Source organism: Phoenix dactylifera, chromosome 4 (assembly GCF_051530095.1).
Source record: "Phoenix dactylifera cultivar Ajwa chromosome 4, Ajwa_hap1_PhDact_Kaust_v1.1, whole genome shotgun sequence".
Taxonomy (NCBI): Eukaryota; Viridiplantae; Streptophyta; class Magnoliopsida; order Arecales; family Arecaceae; genus Phoenix; species Phoenix dactylifera.
Genome location: NC_143193.1, coordinates 43114475 through 43138693, shown reverse-complemented (window position 1 = coordinate 43138693; position 24219 = coordinate 43114475). Strand labels below are relative to the sequence as shown.

Below are 24219 nucleotides of genomic sequence, written 5' to 3'. Positions count from 1 at the left end.
TTCTAAACGAAAACTCAATAATAAACCTAAATACATCTATAAAAAATTTGACAATCTCCCTTTGGGGCCAAATTATCAAACTTCTAGACAATCCCATTTTTGATTCCACTAAAGCACCGAATATGTATATTATCATGGTTTAAGATGCTTTGGCTACTCTTAGACCAATCAAATATACAACTTAATTTCTAGTGATAAAAATTGATTAATATATATTTGCATTTTACCCTAGCATGTTGATTTTGTGCATAGTTGCATGTATAACATAAGTTGACAATATACACTAGCATTACTGTTCATCACGAACATTGAAACATGAACAGTGAAATCATGAATGAACAGTAATCGCGAATGAACAGTAAAATCTAATTTTAGTGAAATCGACTTTTCACATCGCGATTTCATGATTACTGTCTCATATTTCCATCGTGATTTCACTGTTCTCGAATGCATAGTGAAATCTGATTTACTGTTCATTCGGGAATAGTGAAATTCATTCGGTATTGCTGTTCATCTCGGAAATAGTGAAATTTAGTATGATTTTCACTGTTCATATTAACGATGAACAAGAATAGTGAAATCTGATTTTCACTGTTCATATTCACGATGAACAGTGAAATCAGATTTTACTGTTCATCGTGAATATGAACCTCCGACCTTTCTCTTGTCCCCATGGTCCTCGACGTGACCTACCCCTTTCCCATCATGCCATGCCACAATTTCAGCGCTAGCGTCCGCCAGGGGCTTTGGCTCACTTGTGGACATCAGCAGGGAAACCGAGGCAACAGTGAGGGAAGGCAAGGCCGGGGAGGAAGAATAGCTCTGATACCAAATGTGAGGAAAGAATAGAGGTGGGGAAACTGAGGCAACATTGAGGGAAGGCAAAGTCGGGGAGGACGAATGGCTCTGATACCAAATGTGAGGAAAGGATAGAGGTGGGGAAACTGAGGCAACATTGAGAGAAGGCAAGGCCGGGGAGGAAGAATGTCTCTGATACCAAATGTGAGATGAATAACTTAATCTCAATGTCGAAAATACCTCCAGCCATGAAGGAGATGTCGATCCACAAGTGGGATGCGGCCTCAATCCTTCGACAGAGAAGAGTGAAATCTTCTAGCCTCTCTCAAGCACCAACGATGGAACAGGGCTTCTTGCTTGCAAGGCCAGGGACCTCTCTCTAATTTTCTCTCGTACTACTAATCCCAATCCTCCCATCAAGGATGGGTTTTTAAAGAGGAAGAAGGATGGAAGTTACAGAACTTCCATCCGCAGTTTTTGTCCCATCCAAAGAAACTGCCCGTATAGTTAATCTCATTCGTATGAGAAACTGTAGTACAGGTTTCTAGATAATGGGCTAGGCTTAACAGGCTTAGTTTAAAGGCCCAATTTGTGACAATTGTGGGGCCATAATCTAACAAAGGCAAGATAGATTCCAATAACACAGATGAATTAGACCAAAAAAGATCACTGGAGTTACAAGGTTCAAGGAGATGGATTTTGCTTATCTAACATGATGAGGGAAGTGTTGGACACCTTGACCTCAGACTGGATCGACCTTCTTGACTTCGGTATAAACCGAGGTGAACAACTTCAGCCTCGATCGAGAAGCCAGTTAGCCGAGAAATCAATCGGCACGTGCCGACGAGGACTAACACCGACAACCAGCAGTTGTGGCAACTCTGTATTCGGCGCACGACCAATGTTGCACACCTCCCACGTGGAATGATGCCCACGCTATAAACGTATGACTGAGCACTAGCGTGCATCATATCAACCCAGGTAATAACAAAACAGACCACCCTGTATAAAAGGGGTGGTCCAGAAGCCCTCAGGTAAGCTCATATTATGCTATATAGTTCTCATCTAGAGAACTCAACTTTGCTAAAATTTCTCCTTTCCACTGTTGCCCTCTATCCTAACTTAGGTATCAGAGGGTCTCTAGCCGGAAGCTCTCTGATAAGTGGACTTCTTGCAGGCTATCCGCCAAGAAAATCGACTTCTCATACCTCATCCATTTTGATTCCTGCCAACCTTAAGGTCATCCAAGATGCACTTTGACCTCAGTCTGAAATTCAGTGGCAACAGATTAGCATTAGAGGAAGGTTTCCAGCTATACCAAAGATCAAGTGAAGAGAGAAATCACCAGCATGAGGTCGTGAGGAGCTTATGGTGCATCTCATACCATGCAACGCCGTGCTCCAGCCTCATGAGGGTCATTGCAAATTCCAGAACATGTTCCGCCAAAACAACCCGCCACGCTGGTGAACAATAAGCAGTTCAACCTGCTCATTCAACACGTGCATGCACTGACCACAGCAGTTAGGGCTTAAGCCAAGCAGCAGCACGACTGGAACCAATCTGGCTGGAATTTGGACGATCCAGCGACCACTCTCAGCAACCAACGTGCCACATTGCCTAGTTAGCCTCCACTCTCGAGGCTAGGACTCAAAGCAGTCTCGCGAGAGCTAGCACACCCAACAAAGAAGTCCTAGTCAAGATAGAAAACATCGTACTCCAAGCCCCCATTCCAACAAGGATTCTTCTCCAAGCCTCTCACCTCCTCTCCATGCAGAGCCCCCACCTCAGCAAGATGCTAACCTAGATAGAAGAGTCGAGGAGATGGACCGATAGATTCAGACCCTCAGGGAATAGGCTCGAAGGGCAAACAACGATCTCAGTTTCTCCTCGAAACCCTCCTTCACCCGGCAAATCATGAGGGAATCGATCCTATCTCGGTTTAAGATACCCTAAGTAGAGTCGTACGATAGTACCTTGGATCCTCTCTATCATTTAGAGAGCTTTAAAACTCTCATGATGCTACATCGAGCCACCGACGCTGTGCTTTGCAAGAACTTTCCTACAACCCTTCGAAAGGTGGCTCGATTTTGGTTCTCAGGGCTTCAGCCCAAATCTATCCACTCCTTCGAGTAGCTCGGCCTCATTTTTGTGACACACTTTGTCCCTAGCTGAAGACGGCATTATGGTTCAGATGCATTGTTCGACATCAAGCAAAGAGAGAAAGATTTCCTCCAAGACTATATTAGCTGCTTCAATGCGGCGATATTGGAGGTTCAAGACTTGGATCAGTTGGTCGCAATGTCCACAATGAAGGGCGGCTTATGGCCGTCACATTTTCTCTTCTCCTAAGAAAATGCTTTCCTGTCGACTTCACTGAAATGTTGGTATGAGCTAAAAAGTACGCCAACACGGAGGAAGCCATGGCCTCCCATCATGAGTCTGCTAGTGGAAGACCTCCCCGAGGGGACAAAAAAGGATGCGAGGAGCGAGAGGTGTCGAGGAGTGCCTCACCTCATGATGGCCCAAGAGTTCTCCTTGAAAGTTTGAAAGGTACATTTCTCTCACTGCTCCGAGGACTCAAATCTTTATGGAGATCAAAGGTCGAGGCTACCTACACCCCTCGCATTAGATGAAGGCCCCAGCGACCAAAAGAGACAAGAAGAAGTACTGCCGCTTCTACTGAGACCACGGCCACAACACTGAGGAGTGCATCTAGCTCAAGGACGAGATTAAAGCACTCATCCAATGTGGGCTGCTGGACCGGTATCTGCATGTCTTGGCATGACCGAGGAACACCCACTTCGGCCTCTGATCTACCACCTCCGGAGCCGACCAACAATCATCCGATAATAGGCGTCATCAACACCATTGTTGGCAGACCTGCCGAGGTTCTAAGTACCTTGAGTAGCTGAGCTTCTTAGGAGGCTGAGGTTTTCCCGAAGAAATGGCAAACAGGAGACATGACTTCCTTCTCTGACGCCGACCTGAAAAGAAGTACAGACTCCTCATGATGATATTATAGTCATTTCCTTTACAATTGCGAAATATGATGTAAAGAAAACACTTGTTGATAATGGAAGTTCGGTCGATGTGTTGTTCTATGATGCTTTCAAACGAATGAAGCTACCAATTGAATAACTCCAAAAAGTCAATGCACCGCTGGTCGGTTTCTTGGGAGATTTTGTCCTACGGAAGGCCTGATCAATCTGCCAGTCAATGCAAAATAAGAGCCTCAAAGCAACACATTGAGGCTGGACTTCTTGGTGGTTCAAGTCTTCTCGGCCTACAATGTAATCTTGGGTTGAACCAGTCTCAATACCTTCTGAACTGTGGTGTCTAGTTACCATGTACTCATCCAGTTTTCCACAATAAGCAAAGTTGGAGAAATTCAAGGTGACCAAATCAGAGCTTGCCAATGCTACATGGCGACCCTCAAAGAAAAGAGGCCAATAGAAACTCTACCAATTGAAGGGCTGGACACAAGGGACAAACTTAAGAGGCAGTGAGGAAAACCGGCCAAATAGTTAGTGCAGACCCCCCTAAGGAAAGATGAACCTGACCGAGTTGTGCAGATAGGCTCGAGACTAGATGAAGAGAATTGGGCCAAGGTGATCAGTTTTCTCCACAACAATGCTGACTTCTTCACCTGGTCGGCCACTGATATGCTGAGTATAAGCCCCAAGGTGATGGTTCACGAGCTTAACATGGACCCGACTCACCGACTTGTGCGATAGAAGAAGAGAAACTTCGCCGCAGAAAGACAATAAATTAAGGAGCTTGGGGTTCAACAGTTGAATGTCTTCAGTGACTCACAATTAGTCATCGGCCAAGTACGAGGAGAATTTAAGGCTCGGGGCCATTGATAATCCAATATCTACAAAAGGTAAAGGACATCACCTCAGCCTTTCATAACTTTGACATACAACAGATCCCTAGGACGGAGAATGCAAGAGCCGACCTGCTGTCAAAACAAGCCACCTCAGAGATTGCCAACTTGACTAAAGCCACTATGCTCTCTTCAACGACAAGTTATATTGAAGATCATTTTCATTGCCGCTCTTCAAATGCCTTCGTTCGATTGAGGCACATTATGCACTTCGAAAAGTGCATGAGGGCATATGTGGCAATCATCTGGGGGGCAGCTCCTTAGCCTACAAGACCTTGCGGGAAGGATACTACTGATCGACCCTGCAAAAGGATGTGGCCAACCTTGTCATGAGATGGGACCGATGTCAATGCCATGCAAGCATCCAACGACGACCAGCTGTGCCATTAACACTGATCAGTGCCTCTTGGCCATTTGCATAGTGGGGAATCAACATCCTCGGACCTTTCTCAGTGGCAATTAGGCAGCATAAGTTCCTCTTTGTGGCAGTGGACTAGTTCACCAAATAGGCAGAAGTCGAGCCAATGGCCTAGATTATCGAGGCAAAAGCTCGAGACTTTTTCTAGAAGGCTAGACCAAGCAAAAAATTGTGGGCCAAAGAGTTGTGCAGTGTTTTGTGGGCATACTGGACAACACATCGGATTTCCACCGGAAAGACGCCTTTCAACCTTACTTTTGGAATGAAGATAGTGATTTCACTAGAGATTGGGCTTCTGTTACTTCAGGTGGAAAGCTTCAACGACCAAATAAATTTAGACTGGCTCCGAGCTAATGTTGATCTGCTAGAAGAAACTAGGGAATAAGCTCAAATCTGCATGGCACCATACCAACGAAAAGCAACTCGATACTATAACTCGAGGGTTAAGGGTAAGCTCACTCGACCTGATGACTTAGTCTCGAGAAAGACCGAAGTGTCATAGCCAGAGAATTTTGGAAAGCTAAGCCCAAATTGCGAAGGCCCATATCGGGTAGCCAAAGAAGTATGACTAGGAACATATAGGCTAGAGTACCTTGACATCACTCTGATCCTATGGACTTGGAATTCTGACAATCTTTGTATCTATTTCTAGTAAGGTTCATTGTATTCCAAGTTTATTCCTAATGAAGATCTTCCCATTGTGTTTCTATCTTTCAGAGTAGACAATTATGACAAGCATATTCGACTTGGGATATCATGGGAATGCTTGGGCCCCAAGCTAAGGGACATCTTGGGAATTCCTGGGCCTCGACCTAAGGGACACCTTGAGAATGCTTGGGCCCCGACTTAAGATCTCCGAGGTCAACGATAGTCTAGTAATGAAACCAACTACATGGAGACACCTCGGACTCTTTTGAGACCTCCTTATGCCGAGCTCACTCGAAATTCGAAGCAAATCCAAAGGCGAACATTAGAAAATCAATCGAGGAGCCCTAGATGGGCCAAAACCACTCGATGATCCCCCAATCAAAATCATCAGAAAATCAACTGAGGTGCCCCAGATGGGCCAAAAATCCCTGTTGATCCTCTAGTTCGAACTATCTAAAGACCTATCGGGAGCTTAAAATAGACCCTCGCCGATTCTCTGGTCAGAATCGAATATAAGAAGAGGAATCAAAGTTTGGCACGATGAGCCGAACTCAAAAGAAAAGTAAACAACGCAAGCAAAAGTCGAGGTTAGGTACTTTTAAAAACTTTTACTTTTATTTCTTTTGAGTATATATATTGACCTCGGCAAAGGCCAAGCAAAAAGAGATGTGTATCAACCTCAGTAAAAACTGAGCAAAAAATGAAGTACATCGAGCTCGATTTATTCGAGCAAAAAGCGAAAGAAAAAGAAAAAAAGACTTCATTCTTCCCCGTCGCCGCCATTGCCATCTTCGCTGCCACCGCCATCTTCATCGCCTCACCCTTCATCGACATCGTCGTCGTTGCCTCACCCTTCATTGACATCGTCGTCGTCGCCCTTGCTGAGGTCAAGTTGGAGGCCGTAGAAGTCTATCCCCGAGAAGAGCCACTGAGCCTAAGCTCGGCATTCCTCGAGGCCCATCTTGAAGGCGTCGGTAGCATTCTCGATGGTCTCCTCTTGTAACTGCTCCGAGGCAAGTTACTCCTCAACTGCCTTGGCGGCCTTTTCCTTGGTGCGGGCAACCTGTTCCATAGCCTCAGAAGCCTTCTCCTTGGCCTCGGCGGCCCACTACTTGGCCTGACCAAGCTACACGGTATGCTCTTGGACCTTCTCCTCAGCGGCCAAGAAGGCCTCGCTAGATGTGGATAGGCGGGTGTTCGGGATCATCTTCTGAGTCTACACGGCCGAGGCCTTGGCTTTGCCGACTCGATCTTGTCTTCGGCAGGCTTTGCCCTCTCGTCGGCCTACCAGCAGGGCAGTCACGTCGTCGGGGCCGTTTCGGTGCAGAACTCAATGCGCAGGGCTTACTATGCTGCATGGCACCGCTAGCCTCCAGACTCGGTTTATTTTCGAAGCGAAAAAATGATCCGGACACGAGGACTTCCCAAGGGGTCACCTATCCTAGTACTACTTTCGCCCAAGCGCACTTAACTATGGAGTTTTGATGGGATCTTGTGCATTAGTGTAAGTATGATCGCACCCATCACATACTTTTTGAAACTCCATTTTATAATAAAACAGCAGACCTTGGTGGTGGGAGGGATTATAGATGCCATAGAGAAGGGATCCCATAGATAAGGGTAAGATTGCAGATGAGGGACCTCACCATGACCTGCTTGCCCAAGGGGAAAAGGGGTATATTACCCTCTTGTAAGACCAACAAAATCACAATTGGGAAAGGAGGTAGAACTGTTATTATCATCTTGCGCTTAAACAGTTGGGGTGGGGTGGGGGGGAATCAAAATTCTAAGATATAGAACTAATTACTTTAGCACATATATCATAATTTAGCAACAAGATGACTGTTTTAGATCTCATCTATTACAAAAACCTAAATGCTGCACTATACCATATATAAACTACACTGCAAAATGTGATCCTGGCGCTCTTCTTACCCCAGGAGTTCTCGCAACAGCCGACTTTGTTTGCTGCAATGCTTGCTATTTAATAGGGAAAGAAGAATAGCAAAAAACAAGAAAAATCTTGAAAGAATCACCCTAAGCATTCCATTATGTAATAAAATAAACAGGAGTACGTGACAATTGACATTTCCATTTTTATGCACTACTACCACATTTTTACACATATGATACATCATGCCCATATACACACGTTTCCATTCCTATCAGCAGAGGCTAGAGTTTTCCCCAACCCACTCCATGAGCATGAAAGAACAGGTGAAGAGTGCCCCTCCAGAATGCTTGGCATATCAGCCTTTAATCTTGACCACACATAGATGGACCCATCTGCTGACCCAGCTACAACACAGTTCTCATCGGCACTAATGCATGATCGGCTCCAGTTGGATGCCACCCTGTTCCCGTTGGCTCTGAATGTCCCGCACACTTCCAATGTTCTAACGTCGAACAGATTGTGCAAGTTATCCCTTCCACTTGTTAGCACCAGATTACCACTTCGAGAAACACAGATCGATGTGACTGCCTGTGAATGAGCAGCTACCTCACTAATTAGCTTCCCTGTCCGGCTATCCCACAGTCGAAGATTACCATCTACGTGACCCGAGCAAATGGTCAGTCCATCCATGTTGTAGGAAAGGGCATTGCAGTTGCTCATTGAGATGATGGTGTTGATGCAATATCCTTTCTGGAGGTCCCAGATTTTAATGGTATGATCATAAGCAGCGCTCACAACATTGCGGCTGGAGACTTTACTCGCATCCACAGTGCATACTTTATCAGTGTGACCTGTAAGGGTATGGCGTATACGACCCAAACTTACTTCCCATACATACATGTTATTGGAGCTACTGGCAGCGATTACGGACCTGTTGTCATGAGTCACAGCAAGATCAAGTACAGACCCAAGGCAACCATGAAGAGTGGAACTCAGGTTGCCAGTTTGTGTGTCCCATATTTTGACTGTTCGGTCCTGCCCGCCGCTGATCAGCTTATCTGAGTTGTTCTCAAACAATATGGACCCACATCCACCCCCATGAGCATGGATAGTATGCTTGCATACAGAAGGAATAGCTGATTCTACAAATTCCACATATCCTGCTTCACTTTGGCGAATTACTCCATCAACTTGTTGTCTTGCAAGTTGCTCTATGCTAGCCACCTTAAAACGCTGCATCATGTCCTCATACAGGGCATTAGCCTGTCAACATGAAAGAAAATCAGGTAAGAAACTAAGAGGCTTTCCTTTTTATGGGAAAAATATTGTTCCACTATTAACAGGGCTAGTGGATTCTAGAAAACAACTGACTGATACACATGTATGGTGAAAGTTGAGCAAACACAGCAGAAGAGATGAAAAAGAAAGATTAGACATGCAAATTGTCGTAATTAACTAGTACTAGGAAAAATTTAGCATACGAGGCATTACAATAATAAAATATATCCTCTGTTTCTTTCAGTGGAGGTACAAATCATGACTCATTAACTTCCAAGTGTTTTCTAAACCTTCTTACAGTGGCCATGTTAGTGCATTCAGGAATTCCCGACCATCACACAGGAAATTACTTGTATGATAATGTCTTGGGAAGTTCTTACTAAAGCTTGCAATAGGTTGCAGACAACATACTAGTCTATACCATTGTTTATTGCACCACATTCACTATACCTGCTCCTGAATCATCCTCGTTTCTAGCTCTTGCTTTTCCTCTTGAATATTGAAGCTAAATTACCCATAAAAAGTGCAGGACAAAGCAACTAGCTAATCAGACACAAGCCTCTCCTCGGGCAGATTCCTCTTTTTGCTCGTCAGCCTACGGAGGGTATTAGCAACCGTTTCCACCAGTCGTTCCCCTCCCAAGGGCAGGTTCTTACGCATTACTAAACCGTCCGCCACTGGAAACACCATTTTCCATCCGACTTGTATGTGTTAAGCATGCTGCCAGCGTTCATCCTAAGCTAGGATCAAACTCTCCATGAGATTCATAGTTGCATTACTTATAGTTTCCCTATTCGTGGACATCTGAATCGGAATTATCTTTCATTCCAAGGCATAACTTGTATCCGTACGCTTCATATTAGCCTAGAGTTCCACGCAATTTCTTCAACTCTAATTACTGGTACATCATATTCTTCTTATACCCAAATAGGTGATCTTTTATTAATATAAATCTAGTAGTCTCGGGCCCATAAATATTGCTCATTTATAATGGCAACATGCAAGATAACCAGAATATAGTCTAAAACCAGTTACTAGTTACCAGAACATTGATCAAAAAAGAAATGACATGCAATGTGAATCACAGTTAGAAGAAAACAATATACCTCATTAAGCTTTTCTGCATCCTTCATCTTCTCCAACATCCAACGATCAATCAATTTCTTGTTTTCAGCCTCTGCATCTTTTAATTTCAGCATCACCTCTTCAAGTTGTGCTTTAACTGACTTGTTCTCGCTTATTAATAGATCCAAAGCTTTTGTCTTTTCTTCTAAATCCTTCTTAAGCTGTGAGTTTTCATCCCTGTAATATTTGGCTACATTAGGTCAAACTCACTCGTGCTATTCTCAAAAATCAGATATGTTTTACATAAATGCATAAGAATTATCAATAACAACTAAACCTTAATGGTTCAATTTCATTTTGCAGGTTAGATACTAATTCTTCCTTCTCTTGAACAAGAGCTTTTGAGTTCCTGCACTCTGCTACTTCCACCACAAGTTGTTCAGACAACCGAGCTTGAGCTTTGTAACATTGTTGCAGTTCTAGTTCAAGGCTTTCAGCTTTTTCCTTCCACTCTAAGCCCTACAGAAGTAACAAGAGGATCAACTAATAAAAAGAAAAATTTAATATGCAGAATGATGAATTATAATGTTAGTCAAGTTACCAGCCACAGTTTTTTTTTAAAAAAAAAAAGATTAAATGAAACATGTACCAGAACAAGTTGATTTATGGTTTCAGTACTGTTGATCTATGAAATAAAAGTTTGCTAAAGAAACATGTCCTTAGCAGGGGAGCTAACAGAACAGTTAGAGCAAAAAAAGTGGGATAATAAACTGGGATTTGTTGCCAGCTTGTTACTTCCATCTAGCCCAAAATTGACAAAAGAAGAAACTAAACAAACAAATAGATGAGAGGTGTCTCAAACAAGTAAAACATTATCACCTTAACATGCCTCCTTGAATGGCCTATAAGTGGTATGGGGTAACATAATCTCCAAAGAATTTACTAATCCCCTGTTACAGGAGGAATAAAGATTCATAATTCATAAATTTAATTGCAAGTCACATGATTACTGTCTTGAGTCCCTCTATTAACAAACCAGATCTTCCCATGGTCAGCTGATACAATGAACATGCATCATCGCCTATTACTTAATTCATGTCCTGTCAAGCTATGTACATCAAACTAAGACAGTATCTTAAATTCTGAATTTATTTTCCGGTACATATCTTAAAATGTTTTACAACTGCTTAAAAAGATCTAACAAATGCAACTTAAGGCATAATACTATGTAGTGAATGGGTTGATAATAATGCTAGCCAATTAAAAATTTGGGCATAATTACCCTTTGAACATTTACCTGGTTTTCTTGAATACAATAACAGTGTAATGTAACATATGCTTTTATTTTTTCTGTTAGCAACAACATTTACATGTAATATAAGCAGCTAGATTTGGCTACAATTTCTACTTGTCAAAGTTTTAAGTATGATTTAAACTTTAAACTATGGTTTGCAGTACCAAATTGTACGGGTCCATACCAGGTGTACCATCTTGTATCAACAGCAAACCGATATACTCGGCATGCCCTCCATGCCGAGTGTCCGCACCAAGAACCGAATCGTACTGACATCGGACAAGTTGGTTACATGATACAAATACTGAAACTGGTATTGCAAACCTGGGTTTAAATAATTGTCATATGGCCAACTATCATCACAACTCATATTTATATAATTCTAGTAGTACACTTAAGTGTCTCCACATCAGCATGTCAGAAGTGTAGACCACCAAGAAATTGTGAACTTGCACCAACTCTCTAGGTAACAGCAACACTAATCATATTATTAGTATAAACAAGCCAAAACCCTTCTCCAAGACTAGACTCCCTTTAATTATTATTTTCTAATTTTCAAGGGCTTTTACTGATCTTACAATCATAAGGAACATTATACAAGCTCTAAACCTAGGGCACCGTCCTTTAGTCTTGGTATCATTAAGAAAGAGAGTTGAATAAAGAAAGTTTTGGAGAGCAGGGAGGGGAAGGAGGTGACCGTTCACTACTTCACTAGGCCTAACTTAAAATATTGAAAAAGAATCAAGGCATGTGCTACATGAGTCTTTTAATATGTCCCAACTTATTCCAAGAAGGAATGCGGTACGGCAGGCTCAGTATGCTAAACCAGCCCCCGTACCGGGCATACTGACACAGTGATGGTGGCACTGGTATAGGGCCCGGTACCAAGATGGCGTACTATGCTTTGAACCGTATAGTAGTCCTATACTGCCATTAAAGCAGCCAACCTAATCTCAATTAACTCCATTAGTCCAATTTTTTAAATGCTTAAAAGAGCAAGATACCATAAATAAAATAATTTATCAGCGTACAAAGTTGTAAATGACCGAACAGGAACAAAGAATAAAACCTAACTTCTCTTGAAGTTCAGCATTTTTGAAGAGAAGAGTTCTCCAAATTGTTTGTAATTTTTGAAGAGAGCGAAGAGTTATTCAAATTGATTGTAATTTTTGAAGAGAATAAAGAGTGAACAAAGTTCTGAGATAAAGGAATAGAAAAGGAATTAGAAGTGGCAACTGCAATGATAGAGTTGGTCACTTATTTCTTAGATAAGTCAATGGCAAGAAGAAAAACTTGGTAACACAATTGCAAACACCTCATTTATCACAATATCATTCAAATATATGCACAAAAACATATGTAACTTATCATGTCCGCTCCACTCCTCTCAAGGTTCATCCAATTATGTAGGAACATAACTTTATTCTCAACATAACAATTTCCAATCACTAAAGGGTCTTTTTACTTCATATGTCAATTAGTTGAAAATCCATCTTGATATAGTACCTAAGCACTTAGTTTACTCTCCTTCAAAAATAAAATGATAGCCAATATTGATAAATTCAGGTTTTTAAATCAGAGTGGCTACAACATTTTTGTTGTCAAAATGACAGCTAGATACTCCCTATAATGGGCAAGATGAAGAGAATAATATTCCAGCTTCAAGATATCTCAAACATAATATTTTTCCAAGGCTCTATATTCAGCTATAATACTTGATTTACCCACGATTTTTGCCTTTTTGTAATAAGAAAATTATAAAAGCTTGATTTGCAAAATCCAGGATTATTTGGAATTGCCATTAAAAAATCCTATGATCAAGGCCAACTATGTGTTCAACAGTTAACCAAATAGACAATAACAAAGGGATAGAGCATAAAAAACCATGTGAGTGGCAAAGCATATACAGACAATCTGACCATCCAATATTATGGCAAGTTTTGCTTAGACATTATACGAATAACTTTGCGGAGCTTGCAATATTGCAATATGTCTCCTCTAGTAGATCATTAACATATTTCCATAGACGAAGAATAACTCGGTCATGTGTTCAGTCAACTTCTACACCTAACAGATTTCCAAGTCTTCCATTTCAAGTTTATTTGAAAGAAATTCTTGGGTTCAGCAATTACATGAAGCAAGCTCCTTAAGATAATGTAATAAGTGTTCAATATTATGATGCTTACAGATTTTTATTGCAAAGGTAAAGATGATCAAGGTTATCTTGCATGTGCCTATATCTTTTAAAGCCTTATCGATGTTATGAAAGCAAATTCAAGCAGATTGATTAAGCTCATTCATTGATTACTTATGGTTGAAAAGGAGCTCAGGTTCCGAAAACAGTGCTGATGAGGATCGAGCAGCTACTTCGGAGCTTCCTGTGGGGGTCGTATGGAGGGGGTCACGGGATGCACTTAGTGGCATAGGAGAGCGTCTGCCTACCAGTGAGGAAGGGTGGCCTCGGTGTGTTGTCTCTTGTGGAGAGGCGCGAGGCGCTGATTGCCCGATACGCAGCTCGATTCATGCTAAAGTCGCAGGGGTTCTAAAGTTAGACCATGGCTGCCAGATATGGCCGGACAGGCACTATAGGGGTGATTTATAGTGGGCATCGTTGCTTATTTATGTGGCGAGAGATCACAAGACTAGATGGTTAAGAGGCGATGGGAGGAGTATCGATGTGGTTGGCGACCCATGGGTGGGTGCCCTACCTTTGAGACTCTGGCCAACTATGGTTGACATTGAGGCAGTGGAGGGACTGTGGATTTGCGACATCTTTGTCCCTGGCAGGGCTGCTTGGGATGAGGATAGGTTGGGGGAGCTCTCCGAGTGCTCCGACCCTTTCGATTCCAAGGTATGCGGGTTCGGATACCCGAGTGTGGAGCACGTCGTCTAGGACCGACGTTAGGGTGGGGGAGCTCTTCTGAGTGCTCCGGCCGAAGCAAGAGCCAGGTCCGAAGTGTGCCTGCGTCTAGCGCCTGAGCCTCCATCCGAGGGTGGCACTGTTCTTATGGAAGGTCGTTTGGGATCGGCTTTCAACGAGAGCAGTACTTAGCGAACGGGGATTGAGGCTGCCCCCTAAGTGCGGGGCATGCGGAGCCGATGAGTCAGTGGACCATGCATTGCTTCAGTGCACATGGACAAGGGCGGTGTGGCCTGCGGCGGGGCTGCTGTGGGAGGGTTGGTCTCAGGAGGACCAGTTCTTACGAACCTTCCGTTGGTGGTCGGACAACCCATTGATACGCCAGGAGGCGGTTCGAGCGACCTGCATAGCATACCAGATATGGCTGGCAAGGAATGCTCAAACCTTCGACGAGCATAGCATGTCGCCAAGGCTCATGGTGGAGAGCGCCCGGGCGCAGGCGGCAGAGATTAGTCATGTTTCCTCCTTAGAAGAACTTTTGACAGCTCGAGATATCTGGAGTTCCCATTCTGCCTCGGCAGCTTCTCGTACAGTCTTTTTCACCTGGAAGCCCCCACCTCCAAGCTTCCTTAAGGTCAATTTTGATGGGTTGGTGCTAAATGGAGGCACAAAAGATGGAGTAGGTTTCGTCATTAGGGATCCAAACTCCAGGGCCGTGGCAGCGAGAGGCTGTCAGTTATTTGACTGCACGATTCCTAGTGCGGAGCTGAGAGCTACCTGAGCGGATCTTCGACATGCTCAGCATGTGGTTTTAGCTAGTTCAGTCATCTTGAAGGGTGACTCGGCTATGGTTATCAACTGGATTCAGGGAGGTTCGAGGGTCGTTGCTGCTAACCATCCCTTGATTCGCGATATCTGGATGATGATGAGGGACGGAGGGGTTGTCCAGACGAAGCATGTGTTTAGAGAAGTCAACGGGGCTGCGGATTGGGTGGCCACTTACGTGGCTAACCATGCCAGTAGCACCCTGTGGGCGGGGGATAGGGAGCTTCCTTGAGAGCTCCGTGATATTTTGTTTTTCGATTTTATTGGGTGCATCCGTACACGTGTTGTATGAATCACCTGGTCTAGAAAAAAAAAAAAAGGAGCTCAGGTTGTTCAGGTTATCAAAAAATTATGGTTGTTCCATGTATATCACTTCTTTTAATTCACTTCAAGAACAAATTTTTGACATCTAATTTGCCCATAGGTGAAAGCAAAATAGACAAGGCAATCTTCATCACAACTACAAGACAGATTGTTCCCTCATTATCTAACCAATGTCTCTATTTGCATCATTGTGCAACTATGTGGGCCATAAATCTTTTGATAGATCCTTTGTATTCAGAGTTTATATTTAAACATCCGTTTCCAACTACATAATGTAGACATCTAACAATTTCCAATTGTCATATAAATGATTGGCCTGGATCTCCTGAGTCATGGATGCAGCTTCCTCAATCAAGGTAGTGACCTACTAAGGATCAATTTTAGCTTTTAGCCATTTGGAAACTACTAGGTTCCCTTTCCTTGGAAGACTGCAGCAAGCATTTTTACATCTTTTGTTTTCTATTCCTATAACTAACTTTTTAGAGATCAAGACAGCTATGAGATAGATCTCTCACAAGGATGCCACCAGTATCCTAATGTTCAGAGCAACTACTACCATGTAGATATGGGAACAACAGATTATACTGGTACATCTTGCAGTGCTCCTACTGAGTACTGATCATCCCTTTCCCTTGCTACTGATTAACAATGTGTGGTTTGTTAAAAGAAAAAAAAAAAGAAAATCAGAAGCCCGAAAATTCTTGCTGGCATTTTTTTGATCACTCTAATGTAACCATTTAAAATCCCCAACATTGTTATAGACTTGCCTAGTTGAATACTCAATCAAATGCCTCAAACAAGAAAGCTGGAGTATTTATAATCTTTGATCACGCAGCAAACTTTGGTGGGATGCTCAATGGTGCAGACACCAGTGCCAGGTCAGCCGGTCGCCACAGGATCCAGTTAGCTCAGCGGCCCCAGCCAGTTTATTTTGGATTGATTTATTTTAGTTGGATTTATTTTATGTTGATTGGGTTTATTTGCATATTGTCATTTTAGGGCCTTTTTAGAATTGTTTTATTTGTAAGAGTCTTTTTGTTATTTTGTGACCCTATATATATGGGTCCATGCACTTGTTTAGGGTTTAATGAATGAATGATTGATTGAATGGTTAGCCTCCCTTCTCTTCTTCTTCCTCCTCCTCCCTTCTATTCTTCTTCCTCCTCCTTCCTCCTCTTCTCTTCTTCCTCCCCTCTCCTTCTTCTCTTTCTCCCTCTTTTTCCTATTGTCCTGCATCAACTTTGGTATCAGAGCGACGGCTTTGCCCCTGTTGCCAAAGCCTCGATCCCTCTTTTCTCTTCCCTCTCTCTCGGTTCTCACACAAAGAACAAAAGGGGAGAAACCCCTGACCCTCTCCACCCATCATCGCACCTGAGCCCGCCGCCGCCATTAGTCGCCGCCGCTGCCTCACCCACCTCGCAGCACCGTTGGTTCGTCACCGCAGACCGCCGCATCCCCACGGAAGCCGTCGCCCCTGAGTTTCCATGTCTGACCGGCCTCCATCCACCGCCGCAGAACACGGACCCGCAATCGTGATCGCCGCCCTCCGCCCCGGAGCGTCGTTTGCCATCGAAGACCGCCGCGCCCTTCCCCACAGCAAAAGCCGCGAAATTCGGTGCGTCCCAACGAACCCGTCGGAGGTTGAAGACGGACTGCATTAACTAGTAAGATCCAAAAACTGTCAACCCGCTAGCCCAACTCCGCTCCACAAAAAAAAAAGAAAGAGAGGAGCCGCACGTGAACTATGCGTGCTCGCTTGCACGTGAGTCACACGCGCAAGCGCGCACATGACCACACATGCTTGCCACAAAAAAAAAGAAAAAAAAAGAAAAAAAAGGAAAAAAAAGAGAAGGAAAAAAAAGGTACCCGTTCATCTTCCTCACCGCGAGCACCCTCGCCACCGCCTTCGTCCGCCGTCGCCGCCCAAGCGGGCGCGCCGCCCCCGCCACCTTGCCGCCCGCGCTCCACCATCCTCCTCCCCTTCCGCCGCTCACCTTCTTTTACTGCGGCCGTTTGCAGCGCCGCCCGTCCTTGACGCGACCGCCGTCGCCGCTCCACCGCAGCGCCGCCTTCGTCTTGCCACCCTCGCAACCGTCGGTCCGAGCTTTTTTGCCGCAAAGCTCTGCCGTTCCGCACCGCCGAAGCTCGTCGCTCCGCCTTCTCCTTCCCTGAGCCCACCGCCCCTCTGCACCGGCCTGTCGCACCATTCCCCAAATCTCCGCCGCACCTCGTCCATCCACCGCCTCTGTCGCCACTTCCACCTCACCCAGCGCCGCACCCCCCGTCCCTCCATCTTCTCCGATCACACCAACCCCCCCTAAGGGTTTCGGTCGAAACCCCACCTTTCGTTGCCCTTCCTCCCCCCCTCTTTCTTTCTCATGGGCCCGACTCCTCCATCAGGCCCACAGCCCACTTCCGCCTCGATTTCATCTTCACGGGCCACGACTTCAGGCCCGCACTGCGACTGCAGCCCGCCCCGACTTCCTCCTCACCGGCCCAAGCCCACAGGCCTGCAACGCCACTGCAGAGCCCACTGCAGCTTGCCTTTCTCCCTCCTCCCTTTGGACCACGGCCCAGCAGGCCAGATTTGCGCCGATTAGCGAGCCGGTTTGCCGCACTTGGGTCGTCACTGCCGGATCAAGTTTATCCTTTCCTGGCAATTAATTTGCTTATTTAAATTTATCCTTTCCCGAAAATTCCAAAACACATGCTGCACACACTCCCATGAAACACATATAAACCCTAATAGTAGCCCCCTTTATTATTAATTGTAGAGCTAAACCTTCGTTGGAAGACCTACGAGGCTCTGTGACATCCAACAATCCATAGGGACCCGTACTACTTAACTACAGCTACTTGTCGGCTTGCTTCACTTACTAGTTTCTAGTTTGAAATACTTCCCTACTACGAATTAGCCTAGAGTTTATATTGAGCATACATATTGACAATTAAAATTCATTGCATGCATTTGGTCTGCATCAGAGGTAATATTGTCCTCATTTGATAGGATAGCACATAATTGAGTCATTCATCTTATGCACCTTCGTAGTGGTCGTATTCATTCCGCATTCCGAATCCCAATCTACTATGGATACCCGCATCGAAGCCCTAATGAAGGCGGTCCCGACTCGGTTCAGTTGAAACCTCCTTACAAAGGATCAATGGATCCAAAGACAATAGTGTCGCCCCTTACCCCGGTCTAGACCTAGAGGATGAAGCCCTAGATCCATAAGGTTCCGTTCGGCAGCATAATTTTGACAATATACCTTTCCTAGGCCGCCCCCATGCCAACCCTTGCCCCAGAGGATCGGGTCTCATCCTCAATGCTGATCGAGGTCACCGCCATGATGTCGTACCTAGAGAGCTCCGAGACCGCGACAATGATATCATGAGGGGTATTAAGGTTGAAGCCCCTACCTTTGATAGTTCTCGAACTGGATGCACGAGATGGACCACTTCTTTAAATAGTACAATTTATCTGAAGAGAAGAAGGTTCGGTTCATCAGAATGAAGCTCATCGGTCAAGCTAAACTTTTCTGGCAAAGCACCGAACATCTGCTAACTAGGAGACATCAATATGCAATAACTGATTGGCTAGAAATGAAATAGAAACTTAAAGAAAAATACCTACCCTTAAGCTATCAGGATGACCTCCTCGACCGATAGAATAATTTGCGACAGGGTAATCGGTCTACTATAGATTACATCGCTCAGTTTGACGAATTTATGATGCGATGTAATGTGGAAAAAAACGAATGGATGGTCCTAAATCGGTTTAGACGAGGTCTTAATGATGAGCTTAGGAAACTCGTCCTTCGAAAAATATCCACCCTCGACCAGGCCTACACATTTGTCCAGAATTATAAGCAGGTAATCAGGTCTACATTTGCTCATCACTCTGACCCTCAAGGGCCACCTGCCAATGCTCTCCCTTCCGGATCCCGACCTTCGCTCCTTCTAGACTAGTTTCCACCACCCCTACCCCTAGTCAGGACACTAAGGGCAAGGGCATTCTTGGTGAAGTACCCAAGTCTAGTTCTAGAATTCAATATTTTAAGTGCCAGAGTTTTGGACATGTTGCCTCACAATGTTGGACTACATCTCTTGTCATTGAGGCACAAGAACAAGAGGGTAATACCAGCGAATTGGAAGAACAAATCTATGAGCCAAATTTAGACACCTCCAAGACGTCGATGATGATTATAACGTCCCGACAATTTAGGATGTATCCGCACCACGCCTCCACCAGTTGTGATTGAATCTGATCAGTCCGCTAAGAATATAGTAAGGTGTGCTTTTGCCTAACCTACAGAACATGATGACTGGAGACGAACTTCGATCTTCCACACTTATATCAACTATGTAGATAAGGACTGTAAGGTTATCATTGATAGCGAAAGTTGCATTAATCCAATATCGTCCAACACCGTCTCCCGCTTAGGTTTGATTCCCATTCCTTATCCACAACCCTATAAGGTCTCTTGGATTGACACAACTTCTATTTACATCAAAGAGAGATGTCTTGTGCCCATTCACATTCTTTCTTACAAGGACACCATACGGTGTGACGTAATCCCAATGGATGTAGGGCATCTAATTTTAGGACAACCGTGGTTGTTCGACCTTAATGTCACTATCTCTGGTCGATCCAATTCTTGTTCTTTCATGTTCAAGGGTAATAAGATTAAGCTCAATCCTTTACCGCCCAAGCCACCTAACAAGAACAAGAGAAGTGAAGTATCCAAGGACAAGGATCTCCACATCCTGCGTCCTGTTGAATTTGAGCGGAAAGTGTTCAACAAATCTTTGATGCCCGCTCTATTTGTCCAAGAAGTTCATCCCCATAATTCAATCAACAGGTCCATAAGCATGAGTCCCTTTGAGGTAGTATATGGTTATAAAGCTAGAAAGCATGTCAACCTTCTACCCATGTCACCGCACATTCGCATTTCAGAGTCGGCACTTGCATTTGCACAACACATGCATCAGTTGCATCAGAACGTTAATAAGCGCATTCATGTGCATAATGCTCAATATAAACTACAAGCTGATTTTCATAGGCGGGATAAGATATTCCAATCTGGGGATTATGTTATGGTGCGTATTCGGCCTGAGCGGCTTCCACAGGGAACCGCTAAGAAACTGTAGGCTCGTAGTGCTGGGCTATTTTGGGTATTGCATCGGGTTGGCACGAATGCCTATGTTATTGATCTTCCATCTGATTTTGGTATCATCTCTACTATTAATATTGAAGATCTAGTTGCTTTCAAGGGTCCACCATCCATCCTTGATGACCCTTTCGATGAGCTATCTCTTGAGTCCGATGATTTCCCTATTCCTAGTTTCATACCATCCCCACTTTCTTTGCCTCTCCCACCAGCACAAAAAGAACTCATTGATGCCATTTTAGACGAGCAAACCATTTTATCCAGTGATGGGAGCATCCAGCATTTTCTGGTTTGTTGGCGAGGATGACCAAAGTCCGGTTTTACTTAGATCCAGTGCGAGAAGCTACTGCCAATTGACCCAGACTTGTTGGAGTACTACCGGGGATACATCGAGCCACTTTCCTCGAGGTCGACTTCTTTCCATCCGGGGAGAGTTGGTGCAGACACCAGTGCCAGGTCAGCCAATCGCCACAGGATCCAGCTAGCTCAGTGGGCCCGACCAGTTTATTTTGGATTGATTTATTTTAGTTGGGTTTATTTTATGTTGATTTGATTTATTTGCATATTGTCATTTTAGGGCCTTTTTGGGATTGTTTTATTTGTAGGGGTCTTTTTGTTATTTTGTGACCCTATATATATGGTTCCATGCACTTGTTTAGGGTTTAATGAATGAATGAATGAATGATTAAATGATTAGCCTCCCTTCTCTTCTTCTTCCTTCTCCCTTCTCTTCTTCTTCCTCCTCTTTCCTCCTCTTCTTCCTCTTCTCTTCTTCCTCCCCTCTCCTTCTTCTCTCTTTCTCCCTCTTTTCCCTGTTGTCCTGCTTCACTCAAAGCTTATAAATAATTATTTTTCAAGATATAATGATCTCCAGATGTACTGTAATAACATCTATAAACTTCAAGCTCACGAGGATACCCAACAAAAGCATGTAATTATGCTCAAAGTGTATATATTCTTAGCAGTGAAGCATCAACATGAATATAAATGCATATAGAACTCTTTTGGTGAAATTTTTTCTTCCTATATAAAAGCCAATCAGGAAATGTCCTTGATTAGTTTGAAATAGCAACCAAATCATGTCATATGTGGGGAGACATGAAAAGAACGCCTTCCTATATTCTGCTATAAATATCACATATAGGCTGCTTTCCATAAAAATGCTGATGCAGCCGCTGATAAAGGAATTGTTGATTCCTGTCACTTGGTAAGTAAATATACATATTGGATTGGGTGCAACTCACCTCAACCATCCCTACATATGAATTTACTGGGTCTATGAAAGGGGTCCTATACAATTATTTCAGTAGTAACGCAAGTATCAGATTTGAGAAACAAAATAAGGTATAGCACAAAAAATCATCAAAGAGTAATATGTAAAACCTAGGATAAGAACTTGAAATTCATGGCATAGCCATCAGAATGTCTTGTCTTCAATTTTTTAGCACTGGCATGATTATGGCCATCAAAGAAAGGAACAGAGATCAGATGCCTAATCACAAAACATGACATTGAACAAACAGTTGAACATCAACTAATGCCAGCACAAAAGCACTCTTCAAAAGCTAACATTAAGTATCCAAAGGGTAATCACCAAAATTCAATGCCAAAAATTGAAACACTGGCAGAAGGCAAATATACCATATTTGGAACTTCATCTGATAAGTAAAACTATCCTCTACTTCCTTCTTTAGGAAAGCAAGCATTGCTCGCAATACAAGAGATGCGTGCACTAAAATATCTACTAGAGAGCATAAGTAGAATTTATTTGAATACTCCAATTTATAGTGCATATATATAATATTTATATGTCTATTCTCACATCCAACTGTGCCACCAACAGGCGAACATAGGCCTGCCTCATATATTGAAGAAGCTGCAGATTTTAGCCTGGGCCTGACTGTTGGGTTACTATACCAGCCCAAACCCACTCAAGATCAGATTGAGACTATCAGGCTATGAGACAAACCCAGCCTACTGACACATACCCAATTATCATTTTGGACAACTATAAGAAACCAACAAGGGAACTTAAAGCAGGGAGGCTTATAAGCATTAGTAGAGAGCACAGAACATGTATAGCTAGGCATCTTCCACTACATCAAGCAAAAGAAGACTGGTCACAACAAGGAACTAAATTGTGATTAAAGAATTTTTAGTCCACTGGTTTGTTATACCATCCCTTATATGTTCAGGTTACCAACTTGTCTGGAGCTTTTGTCATGAATATTATGCTATATAACCATCATAGAGCATCTTATTAGAATTGAGCAGTGACATGAATAAAGATGGCATAAAGACAAGTCATCATTATCAGAGATATCAAAATTCAAGAGTCTATCACTTCTACATACAGTTTTCCTTTCCATTTCTTTAAAATATTTATTCAAGATAAACATAACAAAATTTTCATAACTAAGGCTGCATGTGAGTATCACATTTGCTATTTGTTTTCTGCATAAATCTACTAGCTTTAATTACTCTAGGTAGGTGTACTATTCTGTTTGTTGAAATGGTGGTAACCATAACAAGACAAGCATGCATGCAGAAAATGCTCTAGGATCTAATATTTATTTAAAAGAGTCAAATATGTGGTGTAAATGTTGAAATGTGTCATTTCTTGATTGCAAAGCCATCAATAGTGTATTAAACTAGATTCCAAAATAAGATCGCAGATCATTTATTCTTTACCTATCTTATGATGAATTTGTGAATCTTCATATGCCACCCTACTCAGGAAAATATTCTGCAGTTCTTTGGAAATAAATCAATACCAGAATAATAAGTGATTAGCTTAGAAATGCTCATTATGATAGAAACAAGCATCTGACAGGCAAATAATTCATAGTTCCCCATTAAGTTTTAAAAAGAAATTTCCCAGGATTTTGTTGTGAAAAAAAAAAAGAAAAAAGAAGAAGAGAAGAAATACGAATAAAAAAATCGAGAAAGATCCAGAAATTCAAAGACATACACATACAACGCCAATAAAAAAAAAATGCTACCAATATAGCGACACAATATAAAGCATAAATTGAAGCATGCCACAAATTACATCACGAGAGCTGTATGCAATAAATATCTAATTTTTAAGATGCCAGTGTTCCCAAAATCAAATCTTTAGACCCAAATAGAGTACCTGGACGGCTAGAGGTCTGGCGAGGGCGGCGATGGCTGGCGCGTGTGCGCCCTCCTCGACCAAATGCCGCTTCCGAAGAGCTTTGATGGCGCGCTTGATTGCCGCCCTTCCGATTTCCTCCGAGCTCCTGGATATATCCAAAGTAATCTATTAGAGCAATCAAGCGAGAAATCCACGAAAAGATACCAAAATTGTTTGGTCTCTGAGATCGAGATTGCTTACATCCCTCCTTCTACAGTGGACTTAATCTACCGATCGGAGGAGGAAGAAGCTTAGGGGGAAGCAGAGAGCAAGGAACGAGGTTTCGCTGGAGCCGTACTTTTCCCCCAACAAATACTCCGAAGAAGGCAAGCCATTGAATCTTAATTGAACGGGCTTCAACGCCGCAGGGCACTTCCCATCGAGGCTCCGGGTCTGGGTTGGACCGGAAGTCGCGTCGGCCTACGCGCCGGACCGAGCCGGGCCGGTCCAGTAGGAATTATTATGTTTATATTTTTTATATAAAAATAAAAGATTATTAAAAAAAAAAAGTTAGAGAGATTTGACAATATGTAAGAAAGATAGTTCCTTATAATTATTATTGTGTTTTTTCCTCTCTTTCTTAAATCTATTTCTTCTCATTATT

The 24219-nt window shown here is 43.3% G+C and overlaps 1 protein-coding gene across 1 annotated transcript; it reads right to left on the bottom strand.

The window, feature by feature from the left end:
• Nucleotides 1-7773: 7773 nt before the first annotated feature.
• On the bottom strand, nucleotides 7774-23969 carry LOC120107146 (Transducin/WD40 repeat-like superfamily protein). The gene is made up of 5 exons (XM_039120323.3): nucleotides 23817-23969; nucleotides 23595-23721; nucleotides 10325-10506; nucleotides 10029-10224; nucleotides 7774-8907 (listed from the first exon to the last, which is right to left on the bottom strand). Coding segments are annotated over exons 1-5 (1530 nt in total). The 5' UTR covers nucleotides 23819-23969; the 3' UTR covers nucleotides 7774-7884.
• Nucleotides 23970-24219: the final 250 nt, after the last annotated feature.